This window comes from Sinohyriopsis cumingii, unplaced genomic scaffold (assembly GCF_028554795.1).
Source record: "Sinohyriopsis cumingii isolate HCF-2022 unplaced genomic scaffold, ASM2855479v2 utg002017l, whole genome shotgun sequence".
NCBI classification, from domain to species: domain Eukaryota; kingdom Metazoa; phylum Mollusca; class Bivalvia; order Unionida; family Unionidae; genus Sinohyriopsis; species Sinohyriopsis cumingii.
Window position 1 is genome coordinate 1,397,258 of NW_028316105.1, and position 18,175 is coordinate 1,415,432.

Genomic DNA, 18,175 nt, shown 5'->3' on the forward strand with positions numbered 1-18,175 from the left:
GGAATTTCTAGACAAATTAAATAAATATATTGAAAACTATAGTATGGAAAAAACTAATAATGGGAGGGGATTTTAACTGGGTAGGGGATGAGATAGATAGAAAAAATCAACATCTTACAATGAATGATACGCGCTTTAAACCAGAAATAGAATTTTTTTTTTTTTAAATCATAAATTTACAGATATATATAGGCATCTAAATATGCTAAAAACAGAATTTACATATGAATACAAAAGGGGAGAGGGTAGCGGATTAGATAAATTTTATGGAACCCATTTTAACAAAAAGATTTATAAAGAAGCAGGAATCAAAAATTTCAAAATTTCAGATCACAAACATATATTTGGAAGTGAAATTAATAAACTTAAAAAGATGGGGCCAAGGGAATTGGAAACTAAACTGTAAAATTTTAGAATCGCAGGATCTCAGTAAAGAAATTCAAAATGAAATAAATAATTTTAAAATGAAAGAAACATTGATATCCTTCAAGAATGGGAAGATCTTAAAAAAAACATCTAAAAATATTGCTAATAAACATTCACAAATACGCGCATATAGAAATAAAAAAGAACAAGAAGCTATTTTAGGAATTTTAAAAACTAATATATCAAAAGAAAGGGAAGAAATTTTAAAACAAAAACTGAATAAAATAAAAGAAGAAGACACTAAAGGGAAGGAAATTAGGGCAGGGAAATATACACAGGTCTATAAAAAAGCAGAAGGTCTATATAAGAGAGGAATTAAGAAAAGGGGGGAAAAATTATAGAAACTTTTAAAATAGGAAATGAAATTATTACGGAAAAAAATGAAATTTTAAACCATATACATAAATACTACAGTGATTTGTACAACTCTCAGGCAATAGAGGAAAAAATTATAGATGAGTATTTGAATGGAATTAAATGCGAAACGATCTCATCAGAACATAAGGCCTTATGTGATGACTTCATTTCGCAAAGCGAGATTGAGGCAGTGATAAAGGACTTCGCACAAGGGAAAGCACCAGGGAGAGATGGACTCACTGCAGAATTCTTTTGTAAATTCTGTAGTGAGTTGTCGCCCATACTCAAATGGTTATACAATAATATACTTTTAAAAAATGACAAGATGACAGAAAGTATGAGGGAGGGAATGATTACGCTTATATACAGTATAAGGGAAAGGGAGACAGGAATGACATAAAAAACTGGAGGCCCATCTCCCTCCTAAAAACCGATTATAAAATCTTCAGCAAAATTCTAGCTGAACGAGTAAAAAAAGGTATGGATAAAATAATTAACAAAAATCAAACATGTGGTGCCAAAGGGCGTGACATTCAAAATAATATTTTAAATATTAGAACAATTATTGATTATATTAACATTTCTGGACAGAGAGGGGCCAAGGTTGCCCCCTATCCATGCTATTATACGTGATAGCAATAGAAATGCTTAACCTAAACATAAGACAGAATGAAAACATTAAAGGCATTCAAATTCCCAATATAAAGGAAGAAATAAAAATGCTACAACACGCAGATGATTGTACTAACTTTCTAAGGGATGCTAATTCATTCAAACACTTGATGAATGAATTTAACAATTTCGGTAAAGCATCAGGCTCCCAAATAAACCATGACAAAACTGAAATTCTAAAAATAGGAAACTGGAAGGGAAACCACTCTGGTTTCACCCCATACCAAATAAAGGGAACAGTCAAAGCATTAGGAATATACTTTGGCTTAAATGAAGAAAAGGAAAACCTTAAACTCTTAAAAAATAAAATAACAGAAAGCACGGATATCTGGGCCCTAACGCCACTATGCCTTATGGAACGGATTCAGGTTGCAAAAGCATACATGTATGCAAACTTTAATTATATAATGAAATCTATAGATCTAAAAAATGACATACTTAAAACATTAGATAACTCCATTATTGACTATATATGGGATTATAAGACACACTACGTAAAGAAAGAAACTATATATAAAGCTAGGGAAGGGGGGTTCTATCTATTACGCATCCTATTATACTGAAATACACTAATATTATAAATAGATTTAAAAATTTAAAAGCAGTTCCCGATATGGCATGGGAAGCCATATACACATATTGGTTTGGCTTGCTCATGAGACACAGAAAGGATATATATACAAACATTAAATTAAGTAGACTTTTAGAAACACCACGAAAATTTAGAGAAATTAGGGAAGTTTTAATTAAATATAGAGACAAAGTAGAATTATGGGGTATAGGAAAGGAAAAAACATACGGGTGGATTAGGGAAAATGCAACAGAAAAAGTAATTAGCCAAGTAGAGTTGGAAAATAGATATGTAAATTGGAAATTAGCATGGAGGAATTGGATTAAGTTAGGATCTTTAAAAATACAGAGCCTCTGCTTTAAATGCATGCATAATGTATGGTAACAGGAGAGGTCGCAGTGCAGCGGCATATGATCAGAGTATCGCCTAAATGCACACTGTGTAAAAAATATGACTTAAGTAAGACACATACAATACATCAATGTGAATAAAGACAAATTAAAAGACAAAAAGTAATCGACGAGATTAAAAAGACAACTACATATAAGACACAAAATCTGCTATACTTAGACGGAAATTTTGACAAAAATACTTTATATACAGTGATGGATTACATAGTGGACACAATGAGATCATGTGGACAAATAATAAAAATTGGGAAAGACTAACGGATGCTCCCTTGCCAAAACACTCTTTCCTTTCTATAAAAACAAAAAACAAAAAAAAATTCCTATACTAATTTTAAATACTTACTATTCTTCTACCTTGCTTTGCTTCCTTCTACTCTTTCATCAAAAAAATATCTCGGAAAATTTTGGCTAATAAATAAATACAAGATAACCTGCTCGAGATGAGAGAAATAAATAAAGTATTGACCCCATCTCGAGTACAGTTACTTATCTCTGACATAGGAGAGCGGTATTATATAACACACACCCAAACCACTAAGGTTTTAAACTTATAGAGTAGCACACCGCATTCTTGACAAAATTCAAAAACAAAACAAAAATTCCATCAAGGGAGAAATAGAACAACTGGGTTATAAAGTTGATTTAGAGCTAAGTCCCAACACATAAACAAATCTAGCAAACAAAACAAATAGCACCAACATATAGCACTCATGGGACATAGGGGACCTGTAGCAAGCTCAATTAAAAAGAACTAAGGGAGGAAACCCGGAAAAGGTAACAGAAACCTTATTCGGACATACAACCTTATAGATACACTAGGGCCAATTTTAGAAATACCCTGATCAAAATTTCTAAATTCAAACTTGGATTTGAAATTTTAAATTCTTTTAAAAACAATAACAGATGCAACACATCTATGGGGGAAAACACAAACACATAAACATTTTCCTCTTTGGTTAACTGGGGGGGGGGGCATCTGTCTCGTCCCCCCCCAAAAAGAAAAAGAAAAAAAAGAAGTTAATCAAAGAATCGTGAAAGAATACATTAATACTTAACAGGGCATACATCAAGGTAATATACTAATATCAAAACGTACCTCAAGCTTGGCAAGTTTCCATACCGTGACAGCCTTCAGTTACGTGAGGAAATTTTCGTTCTTCTCTCCATCACGACACCTTGTGAGGGAAGGGTGTATTTGCGGGAATTTATTAGGAGATGAGGACATACAACAAAATATTCGTTACATATTATAAGTTCATTAAATGTTAAGTGGTGGACTGTAATATGGACACTTAATAGAAAGGTTTTTGCTAGATTCATAACCTGTTTTGTACAGTCAGTATTGAACTCTCAAACAGGCACAACATTGTCTTTGTTATTTAAACGCTTTTAAATCATGTTTGCTTAACAGGAAATGAAAAAAGATTTCATCCTCTTTACTACCCAGAAATGTAATATATTTTATTGTTTATTAATCGTCAAGAAGACACTTGTGCGCATTATTCAGCAAAAGATTCTAAAATGGAACCATTCTAAATTAGTACCATTAATAACGTTTGTATAAAGTTTTAATATCTGTCTTTGCAGTTAAAACATCATCTAAATTAAAATTATTTTTGATGAATAAAATTATAAATATTTTGAACCATTTTTTTGTCTATGAATGTGTGAATATTTTGTTTTCTACAAGGTTATTTGCCATGTGTAGAGATGATTATCCACAAACATTTAATTGTTTTAGTAGGAATATTTATAAAGGAGGTAATTGTAAAGATTCGAGAAGTATGGCATTTTGAAGATCAAACTTATGTAAGATATTTAATGAGAAATTTGCAAAATTTATCAATAATACAAAAAATTAAATGAGTGTCATAGTTCCAAAGAGATGTAAAGATACAATTCTTACTAATAGATACTCTTGTCATCATTGAAAACGCATACTTTCTCATTACTTCTTCAAAACTGAATACAGTATAGTTTACAAACATGGTCAAGGCACTGTTCCATCTTGGAAGGATTGACAGCAAATGAAGACTGTTATTATAATCAGTAGTTAGTTTTCTTTCACTAAATGTTTGTCTACAGAGGAGCATTGTACATTATGTAGCAATAAGATTTGATTGATCCAATTTTGATTCTAAAGAACATTTTCTAAATTAAGGATATTATTGTTCTGGTAAACAACAAATCTGTAACGTCTGATCATATCTTCATCATCTGACCAAATTGATTTTAAAATATGACCCAAATACATACAGATGTTGATGTGTACAAGAGCATGACCGTCAATTAAAAAATACAGAGGGAGGAGATTGTAATTGGTGGAAGTTGACTGAAAGACCATGCGTAGAGATTTTTGTTTATTATAGATGATATCATTCTCAAACACATAAGGTTCACATATCTGTAACAATTTCATTAATCCTGAGAGAAAAAGGACTTATTGATGACATATTATTAGCAAAACTAAAAAATTTAAGAAATAACATGTTTTGGTGTCAAATGTGCCCCCATGTGATAATGACCAGCATACGATTTAACTCGTCTATGCATATATTAAATAACAAAGGCAAAGTACACCTCCATGCCATACCACGTTGGGTACATTGAAGGAACTTGATATTGTTCTTCCCCAACCCACATAGTACTACTGCTTGCCAGATCAGTGAACTAGAGTACAAACTATGTAGGTGGGTATTTGAGTATCAAGAAAGTTTGTAAAGAGTATCAGGAATTGATCCTGGTGTCTAAAATCATTGAAATATAAGGCTGCCTGGTTCTACATAATAGTTGATAGTTTCCTTAAAGTCATAGAGACACAAGTCTGTTGAATGTTGTTTTAAAAATTCTTTGAATATCAGAGTTTGTGACTTACATCACAGTAAGACAATGCATTCAAATAATTTAAATATAAAAACTAAGAGAAAGTAAACAGATGGAATGCATATAAGGACAACATCAAATATTTTCAACATTTATTGCAAGATAGTTGTAAAATAAAACCAATTGTGCTTGATAACAAATCTACCCATGATATTGTTTTTCCTTGTTGATATCAATGATTGATTAAAATAGTTACTGTATTTTCTCATATGCGCATTAAAGTAGACTTAACTTTTATGTCTTCATGAACATTTGTTATGCTTTTAACTTATTAACCCCTGGAGATTTTTGTCATTTTCACCTGAAATGGTGATTACTTCTGAATACATCCAAATGCATCTACTTTCTAGAGATTTACATTTAGGCTGATGCCTAGTTGTGTTAGAAATGTTGGTTTTCATTGGCTATTTTGCCTGTGCATGTTCAGAAGAATAAAAGTTGGAGTTCTTTTTTTGTGTTGCTTATTGGGCCATCATTTTCATGTACTGGCCACTTCTTACTCCAAATCCCCAACTTCCCAATTTACCCTACATTTTGCAAAGGTTCCCCTGTCTGTGTGCAGTTCAGACTGGTCAGCATTATATATAAGGCCAAAAAGTCTAAAATCTGGACACAAAATCTGAATTTGACAATGGGCAAATCTTTGGTCTCAAAAATATGTTTCTCCTACAATATTTTGTAATGCAAGTATAAAGTCAGATTATTTGGTAACATTATAGAACTACATCTGTCTACTGTTCAGTAATATCATCTGCTTTTGTGTGTCTTAAATGACCTTGACACTGCAGAGGTCAGAAGTAGGATACTATCTCCGGACACGTGAATGTGGTGCCAGGGGTTAATGAGTTAAGTGAAACAGTTTCATATCCAAAATATCTGTAGAGTGTAATATCCAATGTTTTGATCTAAAGGCAAGTGAAAACTTAAGAAACATTATGAGAATATTTCATAGGCCAATGTAAATAACTATTCTTCTAGAAAGAATGCACAAAGAGAATGCTTTGAGCCTAAAGTTTTAAATGATTATTAAAATCCTTGTTAATGTAGAATAACTTCTACATCCTATTTTCCATATATAATTATGCATATTTAATTTAATTGTTTGTTTTGTTAGTTTAATTTTTTTTATTTCATTAAAAGTTATTGTAATGTAACGCTGTTTGCTGGACTTGATCATTTCTGCTTGACATGATTGACTTTTTTTCTTCATTTATGTAAACAACTAAAAATAGCTACATTATACTCTATGTGTATGAGCTAATTAACCAAGTTATTATTCAGGTAAATAAAAAGTGGTAAATATGTTGATCAGGGTCAGGGTTTTGGAGATTCCCACAGGAATTTTATAGGCTATTGTGTTGTAAGTAAACAAGGCTCATTAGACCATTCTAGAAGGTTATTTCCCATTAGGTAATGGTTGTTTTTAGAAAATGCTAATGTGACCTGAGGTCAAGCAGAGAGCTGTACTATGTTGTGACTGTGAAGATTTTACCAGTCATGCTTTAACATCTAGCACTTCAAGTTGTATTATGTTGTGTCCAGTTCAGGCTGAATTGTATGTTTTTCAGATTATTGAAATCAAGTGATTATTTTCTCTGGAAATACAAAAGTGCACTGAGCAAATTCTTGGATAAAGACATTCATTGGAATTTGTACTGAATTCAGACCTGGAATAATATTTATGTGATTCAACAAGAGACATCAGCACTTCACTGACCATAACAGACACGTCATCGCCTGCAACTTTTTGATCTCTTTGGGACTTGAACCAAGTTTTATTCAGGACTTTTTGTTACTAGGAATTGTGTCTTTCATTCTTGGATTAGTTTTGGGATTTAATTCGCAATACCTTAAGTTCCTTTTTTCTCGTTTTTCACTTTGTATTCTAGGGAAATAAATTATTTGCTAAATTTTACAAAGCTTGTTGTCTTCACTCTTTTCTATTACTTATTTTAAGAGCATAGATTTGGAACAATATAATAATGAATGTGAAAATATACCGTAGTTTTATCTTACATTATCCGTAAGGTATCTTGTTAATAAACTGTGTGTGTTTTCCTTGTATCATATAGGTGTTGTCTAATGTTGTAAAGAGCTTCTAAAGATTAGGTGCTATACAAAGTCCTCATTATTATTATTATTATCTTGTTAGTAAACTGTGTTTTCCTTGTATCATATAGGTGATTCCATACCATTTGCTAGAAAAAATGAACCAAGAAGGGGATGTTAGAATTGAGTCAAAGGAGGAATTAAATCTCTTCCTGAAATTTCAGCATGATATCGGAAATATCCTCTACTTCAGGTAAGACTGGACTAATGTCTACTAGTAATTTCCTTAGAGAAAGAGACAGTAATCTAGATGGGTATGATGAAATGATAAAGAAGGTTATATGTATCACATTGATTATGCCACTAATAGAAAAATATGACATAAAGGTATCATACGGGAGGAATTATTTAAAATTTAAGGCACCCATTACCTTCATGAACATTTATCTTTTAATATTTTGCAAATACTTTGCGTACCAGTGTCAAACAGAAAGTCGATTTCAAGGGGTTATATTTATTGATGATTTACATAATGGTTCTATTAGATACTTCTCAATGCTAGTGAAATATTTTATGATTATATATATATATATATATATATATATATATATATATATATATATATATACCATATGATCATTAACTTGGATGAAACTCTGGCATACTTTGACCTCATTCACTGACAGACTGTTGAAAAGACACAAGTGTCAGAATTCGTATGACTGGTGCTGATAAAAAAATCTTTTACAATAGTTCTTGCAGTTTCTGCTTCAGGAGATGTGTTGTCTCCAATGATAATTGTTCAAGGCATGAGGAAGCTAAAAAATATTCATGCACGGAATGGATTGTACATGTGGAGGAGAAAAGTTGGATGTATAAGATGCTGCAGTGGATTATAGTGTTTTATCTCAAGTACACACTTTCATAGTTTTTAAAATAAAATTTAAGCTTGTGTGCATTTTCTGACATGTAATTTTTGAATGATTTAAAAGTGTGTCCCACAACTCATGATTCGAAAAAAATGATGTGTCCCAGAATATACAGTGCACAAAAAATTACTTTAAAAATTAATTTATGGTGTGACAACAAATACAGTATTTCAATATACATGGTAAATACGGTATACATTTGCCAAGAAATGAACCATATGAAGTGTTTGCCATGACAAATAAAAAATTAATTGCAGCACATGACCTGTTTCTCAAAATCTAGCATTATTTTTGCTTGATTTAGATTTTTGACATAGTTTTAACAAATATAGTCATATCACTAGGATGTCTGCAGTGTGGCAGTTTACAGAGATGCCTAACAATGCAGCATCACGTCGCAGACATTTAGCATCATGTCCCACCCAGTCATATTATCCTGAAACGAGTCTGACTTTTCCTAACAGTAACCTCTTAATAGACCACTCCGGTGGCCTAGTGTTTAGAGCATCTGCCTCGAATGTTGGAAGTTTTTATGCATGCCAAGCAAGGCAGCTGCTAGTACCATTTTATAAGTCTTTTGTATGACTCAGCCGGGGTTTGAACCCTCAGCCTCCCACATCTAAGGTGGATGCTCTAACCACATAGGCCACCAGAATGGTAATTTTAGCATTAAATATTCAAAACAGTGATTACTTAAAAGGTTGTGACTGCTCTCTAAGCAAAAGTTAACACAGACTCACTTATTTTTAAATAAGTTTTTTATTTTTATTAATTTCAGTTTCCAGGTTCTCTTTTTTAATATTTTTCATGCAAATTATATATTTTGCAGCATGTCCCAGAATGCGTCTACATAAGTTAGATTTATAATAATCTGTCAATCACTTCAATATTCAGTGTCGTTTTGTGTGCTGTTTTAAGTCTTGATTATGCAATTTTTCTGTTGAACCATTACAAAATTTAATTGAATTTTCTTCTTATAAAGTGCCCAGTTACAATTATTTCTTTGTCATATCTAACCAGTGTTAACTCTTGTTCTGTGTCCTGTTGTAGGGCCTGTTCTAATCTGACTGTGCTTCACTTGTGGTATTAGACAAGTAAGAGGGTTTTTCTTTTACCTATGTAATTCTTTATGAAGCCATCTAGTTCTACATGCTGATTCTCACCTTGTGTTATCGTTCGATTATAGTCATGTGTGGCCTAAAGGCCTTGTGTGACTTGGTAATCCCAGCACTGCTGGATTTTTAATTGGTTGCATTGGAGGGAAAGAGAGCCTCCACCTATTCGCGTTTATGTATTCATATGTATAGCTCTCAGCGAGCTTACCCCCCTCAGTACACAATCGTGCTCATTTGGGGATTAAAAAAATTAATTAAAAATAGGTTTCTCATGTGAGAAAGGGTCAACCACTTGATGACACCCATTCCAAGTGTATCTCACACAGCAGGAATACATCATGTCCGGGTGAGGCAAATGAGGGAAAGTACCAGCCAGAGAACCCAAATTCATCCTGGAACTTTCTGAAATGCCTTTAACATAATATTAGGTCACATTCTGCCCAGTTCTACCAATGCGGGCAATCACTGACCAATAATGTATATGCCACATATTTAATAAGGACAAGTGAATAAGTTATAAATTTCATTTATTTCATCTTATTAAATTTTGAACTTTGCATGCAAAGTGTATATCAATTTCCAAAACTTAAAACCAATCTGTGAGTAATGTTACCTATTTTATTTTGGCGTCACGCTATATTTTGCAGTATCTAGTTTTAATTTAGATCTTGGCATCGAATAGATAAAATATGTCCTTTGGGGCCAAAATGACAACCCCATACAGGCAGGCAACCTTAATCTGTCTGCCGCTGGCTACTGAACTCAGCTTCTTTACTTGTCTTTGGGAAGGCTGATCTACTCTTGACGCCTTTATGCTGCAATCCCAGTAAAAAGACTTGTACACTGTTTTCTCTTCCTAGAGTTCCCAGGTGGCAGTCTCTTCTTTGCTGAATGGCTACCTAACCAGTATGGTCTGGTGGGTTTCCCCATTGGACTGCTGATATTTTTCCCTATCCTGCAGCACACCATCTGTCTCAGTTCACAGGTCCCGAGAATACTGGCACACCATCTGGTTTCCTTCCCTAGAGTCCCCAGGTGACTGCCTCAAATGTGCAGGATGACTGCCTCCCCATCATGGTCTCGTGGGTTTGCTCACTGGACTGTAATACCCGGCCTCCTACACTTGATAATTGTTGACTGTTTGTCAATATTCTCAACTGATGCTCTAACGTCTCATTGTAAATATTCGACTTCAGTGGGGTGTGTGTGTGTGTCTATTATATGACACACTGACACATATATGCAGCTATGACACACATGGCCTTGTATCAAGTAGTTTGTATTATGGTTGCCCCTAGATTATAAATTATCCTTTCAGATCTCAGGAAATGCATTCCCTGAAGGCCCTTCTTTATTATTAGTCACATGGGTCATGTAGGCATTCAAAACAGACTATTTCAGTAATTGGTGTCATTTTTTAGAATTTGATTCTACATACCTTTAAGTGGCAAGTATTCACTTCATTTGGATTTGTATACATCCATATCCCTTTGCAAGGTCATTATTTAGACACCCTGAGAGGTGCATATGGCAAAATCATTGTTAAAGTATGTAGACATTTTTTGACAAAATGAACCTAACGGTGTGATCCAGTACAATCCAGATTGAAATTTGCGAATTGTGATGTCACTATGAAAGCTACGCATATTGATAAAAAAATTTGTACTACCCTCGATTGTGACGATTCCACTCAACATGCTCTTATTTTAACCCATCTTAGTACAAGGCCACCATTGTAAAAGTCCATAGTGATAGATCATTTTCATCTGGAAGTTTCTTATTGACAGTTAAGGTGCAGAGCATTCAATAATCGGGATTGAATAGACGTTGGTTAAAGAAAGTTAGTGTTAAATTTTAAAAGAACAATTTATATTTAACACGAGTAATTGTGCATACATTACCCCATATGACTTGTACTATAGACTAATGCTGAAGTAACATATGGTCTGATTGTGTTAACTGCAGGCATGTATCCAACTCCATCATACAAATTCAAATACACAAAATCTAAATATATTAACCAAATTATATCCATATATCCTCTCTCCACTCATATTCTTTAGTAAGATTTAATGTATATAAAAATTTCGAACAACTATATAATAAGCGGGATATTGCTTGTCAAACATTTCATTATGAGCTAATCAATTCCAAATTAAACCGTTGATACTTAACTCTATTTCAAGCACTTTGCATCTACTTAAAGAGTTAAACATTTTGCAACAAATCTAAATGTTTGGCTATTGAAGGGAAAACTTGCTATCAGTGATATATTGTAAGTCTGTGAACAGTGAACATTCCCAGCCAACAATGAATTTCTTTGTTTCAATTGCTTGAAAGCCTGAATTGTTGAATTTAACATCCCTGAGGGGGTTAGTTAACACCATATTTAACAGGAATTGCTGCTACTAAGATTAAAAATAAATATGGATGTAAACCTCTAACATAACCAAACAATAATTAATTTTGTGAAGAGAGATATATACAAATGTAACTTCTCATCAAAGACATGGATAACTACAACACCATATGATATTAATAACTCTTCCACTATAATACGCATCTGAATTCACTGCTTCCTGTAGACAAACATAGAAACAGATTAGTTTATTACCACTTATCTGAAAGCCAGTTGCATACAAAGTGTGAAGTGGAAATTAATTAACACTGTCATGCATGTTTAGAATAAGATAAAAATTGTAGTGCATAATAAAGCTTGATTTTCTAACCACCAAATATATAACATTATGCCCTCCCCACGGTGTGCTAAAGATATGCTTAACATCATGCCTTCTTCCCAGTGTGCTAAAGATATTCATAACATTATGCCCTCCCCACGGTGTGCTAAAGATATGCTTAACATCATGCCTTCTCCCCAATGTGCTAAAGATATTCATAACATTATGTCCTTTCCCCTTCCCATTGTGCTAAAGATATGTTTAATATCATGCTTCCCAGTTATATGATAAACCTTGCAAAGACCCATTCAGGGATGAGTAAACTTCAGTAAACTTCACATTAGCATATAACAGCAAGTAACTGGGTGAAATAATACTCATGAATCACGTTTTATTTGGGTGTATGTGGATTTAACTGTATGTACCAACAATTCAGTTCAGTTAATTGTACATTAAAACCATTAAAAAATGAAACAGATAATGTTGTCTAATATAAATGTGATTATAAAACTGTGTATATCATCTACTTTTCTCATGCTTTCAAGATGACATGAAATGTGTCCACATGACACTGGTGCCCCTAGCAATATGATGCTTTTGAAGGGAATATATACAAGTCAGATAGGTGCTGTAACAAAATAAAGTTTTATAGAAAAATTACAAAAAATGAGCATTGACCTAGATCTTAAGATAACTTGAAAGATTAATAATAAAATTTGGTTTCAGTCCATGAAGTCTTTCAGAAGTTATTGAGTGGAAATTGTAGGGCAAGTGCAGAGTCAAACAAGTGCCAGAACTCCATAACATTTTCCCAGAAAACACTGAAAATATAATATGTATGGATGGATGGGTGGGAGGATGCGCTAGCATTTAATTGCACCCTAGTACAGCAATAGCCATATGGTTTCAGTTGAAAGTTGGGTTCCAAAAGCTTAACTTAAGTCTTTTTAATGTAAACTTTAAATCCATGAAGTCCATGAAATGTTATTGCAGAAATGGCAGAGTTTAAAGACAAGCAGAGGCAAATTTCCATAAACGTTTGTTGAAAAGTAGAAGTCAAACCTAGCCTAGATATTGTTGATAAAACACGTCATGCCAAATCAGAGGTCCTTCACATGTTATTGAGAAGAAACAAAATAAAAGGGCAAAGTTCAAAGTCTAACAAGGGCATATGACTATACGTATTTGGTGGAAACCAGTGAAAATTAAACTTTACATGGATTTTCTTAACATAGTGTTTTGAACTAAGTTTGATTTTAGTGCATGAAGTGTCACAAATGTTAGTGAATGAAAACGAAATTGAAGAACAAAGAGCGAAGTCAGACATTGGTCAGAACTCTATAAATGTTTGCCATAAAACAATAACAACTGAAATAGACCTAGACTGTCCTAACATGAATCCTCATACCAGATTTAATTTTGAATCCATTAAGTCCTTCAAACATTATTAAGAGGAAACTAAATTGAAAAAGGAAAGTTCTGAAACACACTGATGCCATCACTCCCTATTGCATTCCTGAAAAAATATCAGAAACTTTTTTTTTAACGCAAGGAACATAACTCGATTAAATTTTGCTGGAAAATGGTAAGAACTGAACTTTATAGTCAAGATGTTAAATGCAAAGTGACATACCAAACTTCAACAAAAGTGAATGAGCATGAACAAAATTGTCAGGGTGGGACAGAGAGTACTTTATGTCCCCCACCGCCACACATACATACTCAACGTGCATAGATTGTTGGGTTTTGTTAAATAATTGAAATAACCTGAATTAGTGGGATGTATCCTGTATTCTTAGAATTATATTAAAATCTGTCTTGTAATGTGGAATTCACTAGTGCTAATGTATATATCATTCCATATCCTATCATATTTAATTCTTTCATATTTCTACAAAAATTATTTGAGCCTTAAGCCTGTATTGTTGGGTATATATATAGGTCACGGTAAGTGGATTGTCGGGTCTGTGTTTTATAACTTGAATAACTGGGATGTATCCTTTATACTTAGAATTTTATTATAAACTCGATCTTATCAAGTGGTATTCACTAGTACTTGTGTATATATTGATCCATATTATGTATAACTTATTTAATTCTTTCATATTTAAAATAAATAGTTGATCATTAAACTGGTATTGTTGAGTCTGTGTTAATAACACAAATAACCGAGTTGTCTGCTTGATACTTAGAATTTTTTAAAAACTCTTTGTTGTCCTATGTTATTCACCCGTGCTAATGTACATATGGGTCTAAAACTTATTGTATATCTTTTGTACTTAATTATTTACGTTAAAAAAAGAAACAATTATTTGAATCATCAACCTGTAATATTGGGTCATAGACCTACAAATTATATATATATATATATATATATATATATATATATATATATATATATATGATAAATTATTTTATTTTATACTCACTGATATAAAATATTGCATGTTAGACTTGCTGATATTATATATCATAAATTATGTTAAACTCATTGATATTATATATGATAAGTATTGGGCATTAGACCCACTAAATATCAATCTATTATTAAGTCATGCATAACCTGGCATTTAATTTAGTTGGTTCAACAATATGCACAGGTTCCTAATGTGATTTGTGACAACTGAGCATGTTGATATTTCAAGGCATTGACGTGCATGGTCTTGGAAACATTCATTGGTGTATCTCCAACTGTTTGTGGGATAAGTTTCATGACATGTTTGTGCTGATCATAGAATATATGTCTAGTTTATTCACCATTGACTGGAACTTCAAGTCACAAGGGAAAATATCATGCACATTTGGAAAAAGAAATTTAACAATCATAACAATTATATAAAATGTCCGCCAGTGATGTTATTGAATATCATGCAAAGCAGTCTGGGAAAACCACTTGTAAACACCAGGAATTGATTCATAAAGTTATAGAAGGCTGTCAAAATGTCAAAGACATGTTACAGTCATGACAAACTGCATGAGAAGATCTCACAACAGGGTTTGAACAAACGTTTACACTGCTGATTAAACCAACAAAAGAAATTGCCAAATGTGCTGCGGATATTAAGAGGGTGCAAGGTGGAACAGGTGGCAATGCTAACAGGGAACAAAAGAAGAACCAGATCCAATCGTAAAGTAGCTAAACACACCAAGGATATAAAAAATGCCAATAGAGCAACTGCAGAGACTATTATGCTCTTGCCACAGGCGATTGAGGAATGCAAAGAAGACGTTGGAGAAATTGGAGAGACTGTTGGTGTATTTGCAAAAGGCACCCATGCACTTGATTAAAACGTTAGACTGGCAGTTGCCAAGATACTAAATGAGCCACCCGAATAGAAGTCGCAGTTGTCAACACCAATTCATTATTTTAAAGAATCAGCTCACCAGGCCATTTTCGCAAATCCAATACATGTCACTCTTAACGGACTCCACCATTAGAAATAGTATGCAATAAAAATGACATCAAGAACACATCATAAATTTATGAGTACTGTATGGCCTAAAATGGTATTTAGAGAGTTTACTGGGAAGAAACCATGTACCGGTGAATGGTATGATCATTATGTATAAATACTTAATTGATTTGTAGGTAGAAGAGCTGAAGAAGGTAAAATTTTATGGAGAGAATATATGAACCTCAACCAGTAATCCAGTAATACCATTGCAGCCACAACAAGAGGAATTGTCAAGACAACAAGATGTATTGCCAAGACAACAACAGTGTCCTAGATTGCAAACACTAGACCCGGACATAGAACATATTACAGAAGAAGATAAACAGTATTATAAACAACAGCAAAAAGATGAGAAACAATAATTGCAAAGATGTATTTCAAGAATGTGCACCCAAAAGCAAAGATTTAGCTCGGCTATGACCTGAAAAACTTGCACAAAAAATATGTGCAAAAACACCAGAATATATGCAGACATCTGCACTTGCACCTGCACAAACACAGATAGAAGAAACACATGCAAAAGCATCAGAACAATAAAACCAACAACCAAAGACAGAAAATGGACTTACTAAACCTGCAAAAATAAAAGCAATGTGAAAACAACCCAAAGAAAAACATCCTGCACCCATGCACCCATACCAGATGAAGAAGAAAAAAATAGGTGGCTGAAACAACAACAAATGCAACAAAAGATGTACTCATCAAGAACGTGAAAAAGCTTTACCTGTGCCTCCACCAGTACAATATACACGGAAGAAAACATGCAAAAACACAACACCATCCCGCACATGCACCCCAAGGTGAAGTGTTACTTTTACTTCCAACAGGACAAAGTTCACAATGAAGACCTTTTCCCACAGCACAAGATTTACATATGTCTCCAACTTTGTTTGCTGAAATGGAAGCAGCATGTGAAAAATTGGCAGAGTGATTAGATCAATAACCTAGACACAGATTTTACGAATTTGACATAATGGAAGATTACAAACAATGGGTAGGCAAACAAATAAAAAGGTATCAGCAATAGCAATCAAAACAAGGAGAAGACATTGTTGGCCTGTGTCACCCAAACAACCTCACAGATCTGTTGGAATCAGTTCATGCTGCCAGCAACTCACCAGAAATAATTCATGAGGCTGCATCGATTTGTCCATGATTCCTCACCATTGGCATCATGGACAGAAACATACTGCGCTGATGCATGAGCTAGTTGAAGATATCAGTGATTTATATGGCAAACTTCATTTGTATAACACCGATGATGAGTTCTGAAACAACTGAGACACTTCTTGTGATATGCAAAAGTGTGCTGCGAATCAACAGGTTGCTGTCAATGCAACCCAAAGCATTGCCTTGAATATTATAATCTCATCAACAAAACCAGAATTTGTGTGACTTTTTCTACATGTGTTACTGCAGCAAGTTTATTGCAGTTGCTCTAATATCTTAACACAACCATGTGGTGGTCTGCCTGCAAACAACACATTTGTGTTTTCACCAGCTCATTGACAGCTTTGGGTGTGGTAGAACTTCCTTCGCCTATGATATTACCTCAATAAATGATGAGGTCTGATGAAGAATTTCGGTGTTGACTAGTAAAGACTCTAAAATTTCTATGTGTGAACATGAGCCCACACTTAGCTCTGTCATCTCAGTTAAACTCTGCAGTATCTGGTTGACATTGGAGTTTATGTGTGAACATGAGCCCACACTTAGCTATGTCATCTCAATTAAACTCTGCAGTATCTGGTTGACACTGGACAGTCTATGTGTGAACATGAGCCCACATTTCGCTATGCCATCTCAATTAAACTCCGCAGCATCTGGTTGACACTGGACAGTCGTCATGGACAACAGTTCTTGGTTGGCCAAAAGATGTTCCCAAAAAAAAAATTTTGTTTTCCGTTCATCACCTGCATCCGGTACTGGATATAATATTGCACATGACAGTCAGAATTACCTCAACAGCACAAATCTGTTTAACCTGTGACACCATCAGTGCCAATTATGAAAGCAGTCTGATACAACTGGCATAGTTGTTCAAGGTTTTACACTGTTTGGGTTTTCACCATCTGTGGAACCAAATGATTTGACATCAATCACTCCCATGGCTTCTGTTTATTGTCCATGTCATAATAATTGGTAGACACTTATTCCTTTTACCCCTGTGGATGAAGACGGGGCACGTGGTAGATCTTCGAGAAGAAACATTGACGATACAACTGAATAAATCGACCTACTATTTAATATAATGACAGTGGTACTGGACCTGGTGACATTGTTCATGTACTGTTCACAGGTGCACTGAAAGTGCTTGGGGTATTGTCATCACTGCAATAATCACTAAACAAGGTGCAATGCGAGTTGCTGATAGTATCAAAAACAATGCTGTGGATCGAATTAAAAAGTGGGGATTGCAAGTGGCTTAATCGCTCTGAAATCAGTTACAATACCGGCTCAATGATTGCAAATCTAGCAATCTGTAGTGGATTACAGTTGAGGGCATGAGTGACAATAGTGGTTTTGCCCTGCATCACTGTATGATTCTGGCTCCTTGTTTGGTTCTTTTCACTTTCATGGATTATTAATGCTGACAACCCATAGGTGCATAATGGGTGTAGTCTTTTTGC

The 18,175-nt window shown here is 33.9% G+C and overlaps 1 protein-coding gene across 1 annotated transcript in view; it reads left to right on the forward strand.

Moving 5' to 3' along the window:
• LOC149771243 (uncharacterized) overlaps positions 1-18,175 on the forward strand; it is an 85,006-nt gene that overhangs the window by 34,712 nt on the left and 32,119 nt on the right. Inside the window, exon 7 of the mRNA XM_089948688.1 lies at positions 7,500-7,621. Within this exon, the coding sequence (XP_089804814.1) occupies positions 7,500-7,621 (122 nt within the window). The remainder of the gene's footprint in view (positions 1-7,499; positions 7,622-18,175) is intronic.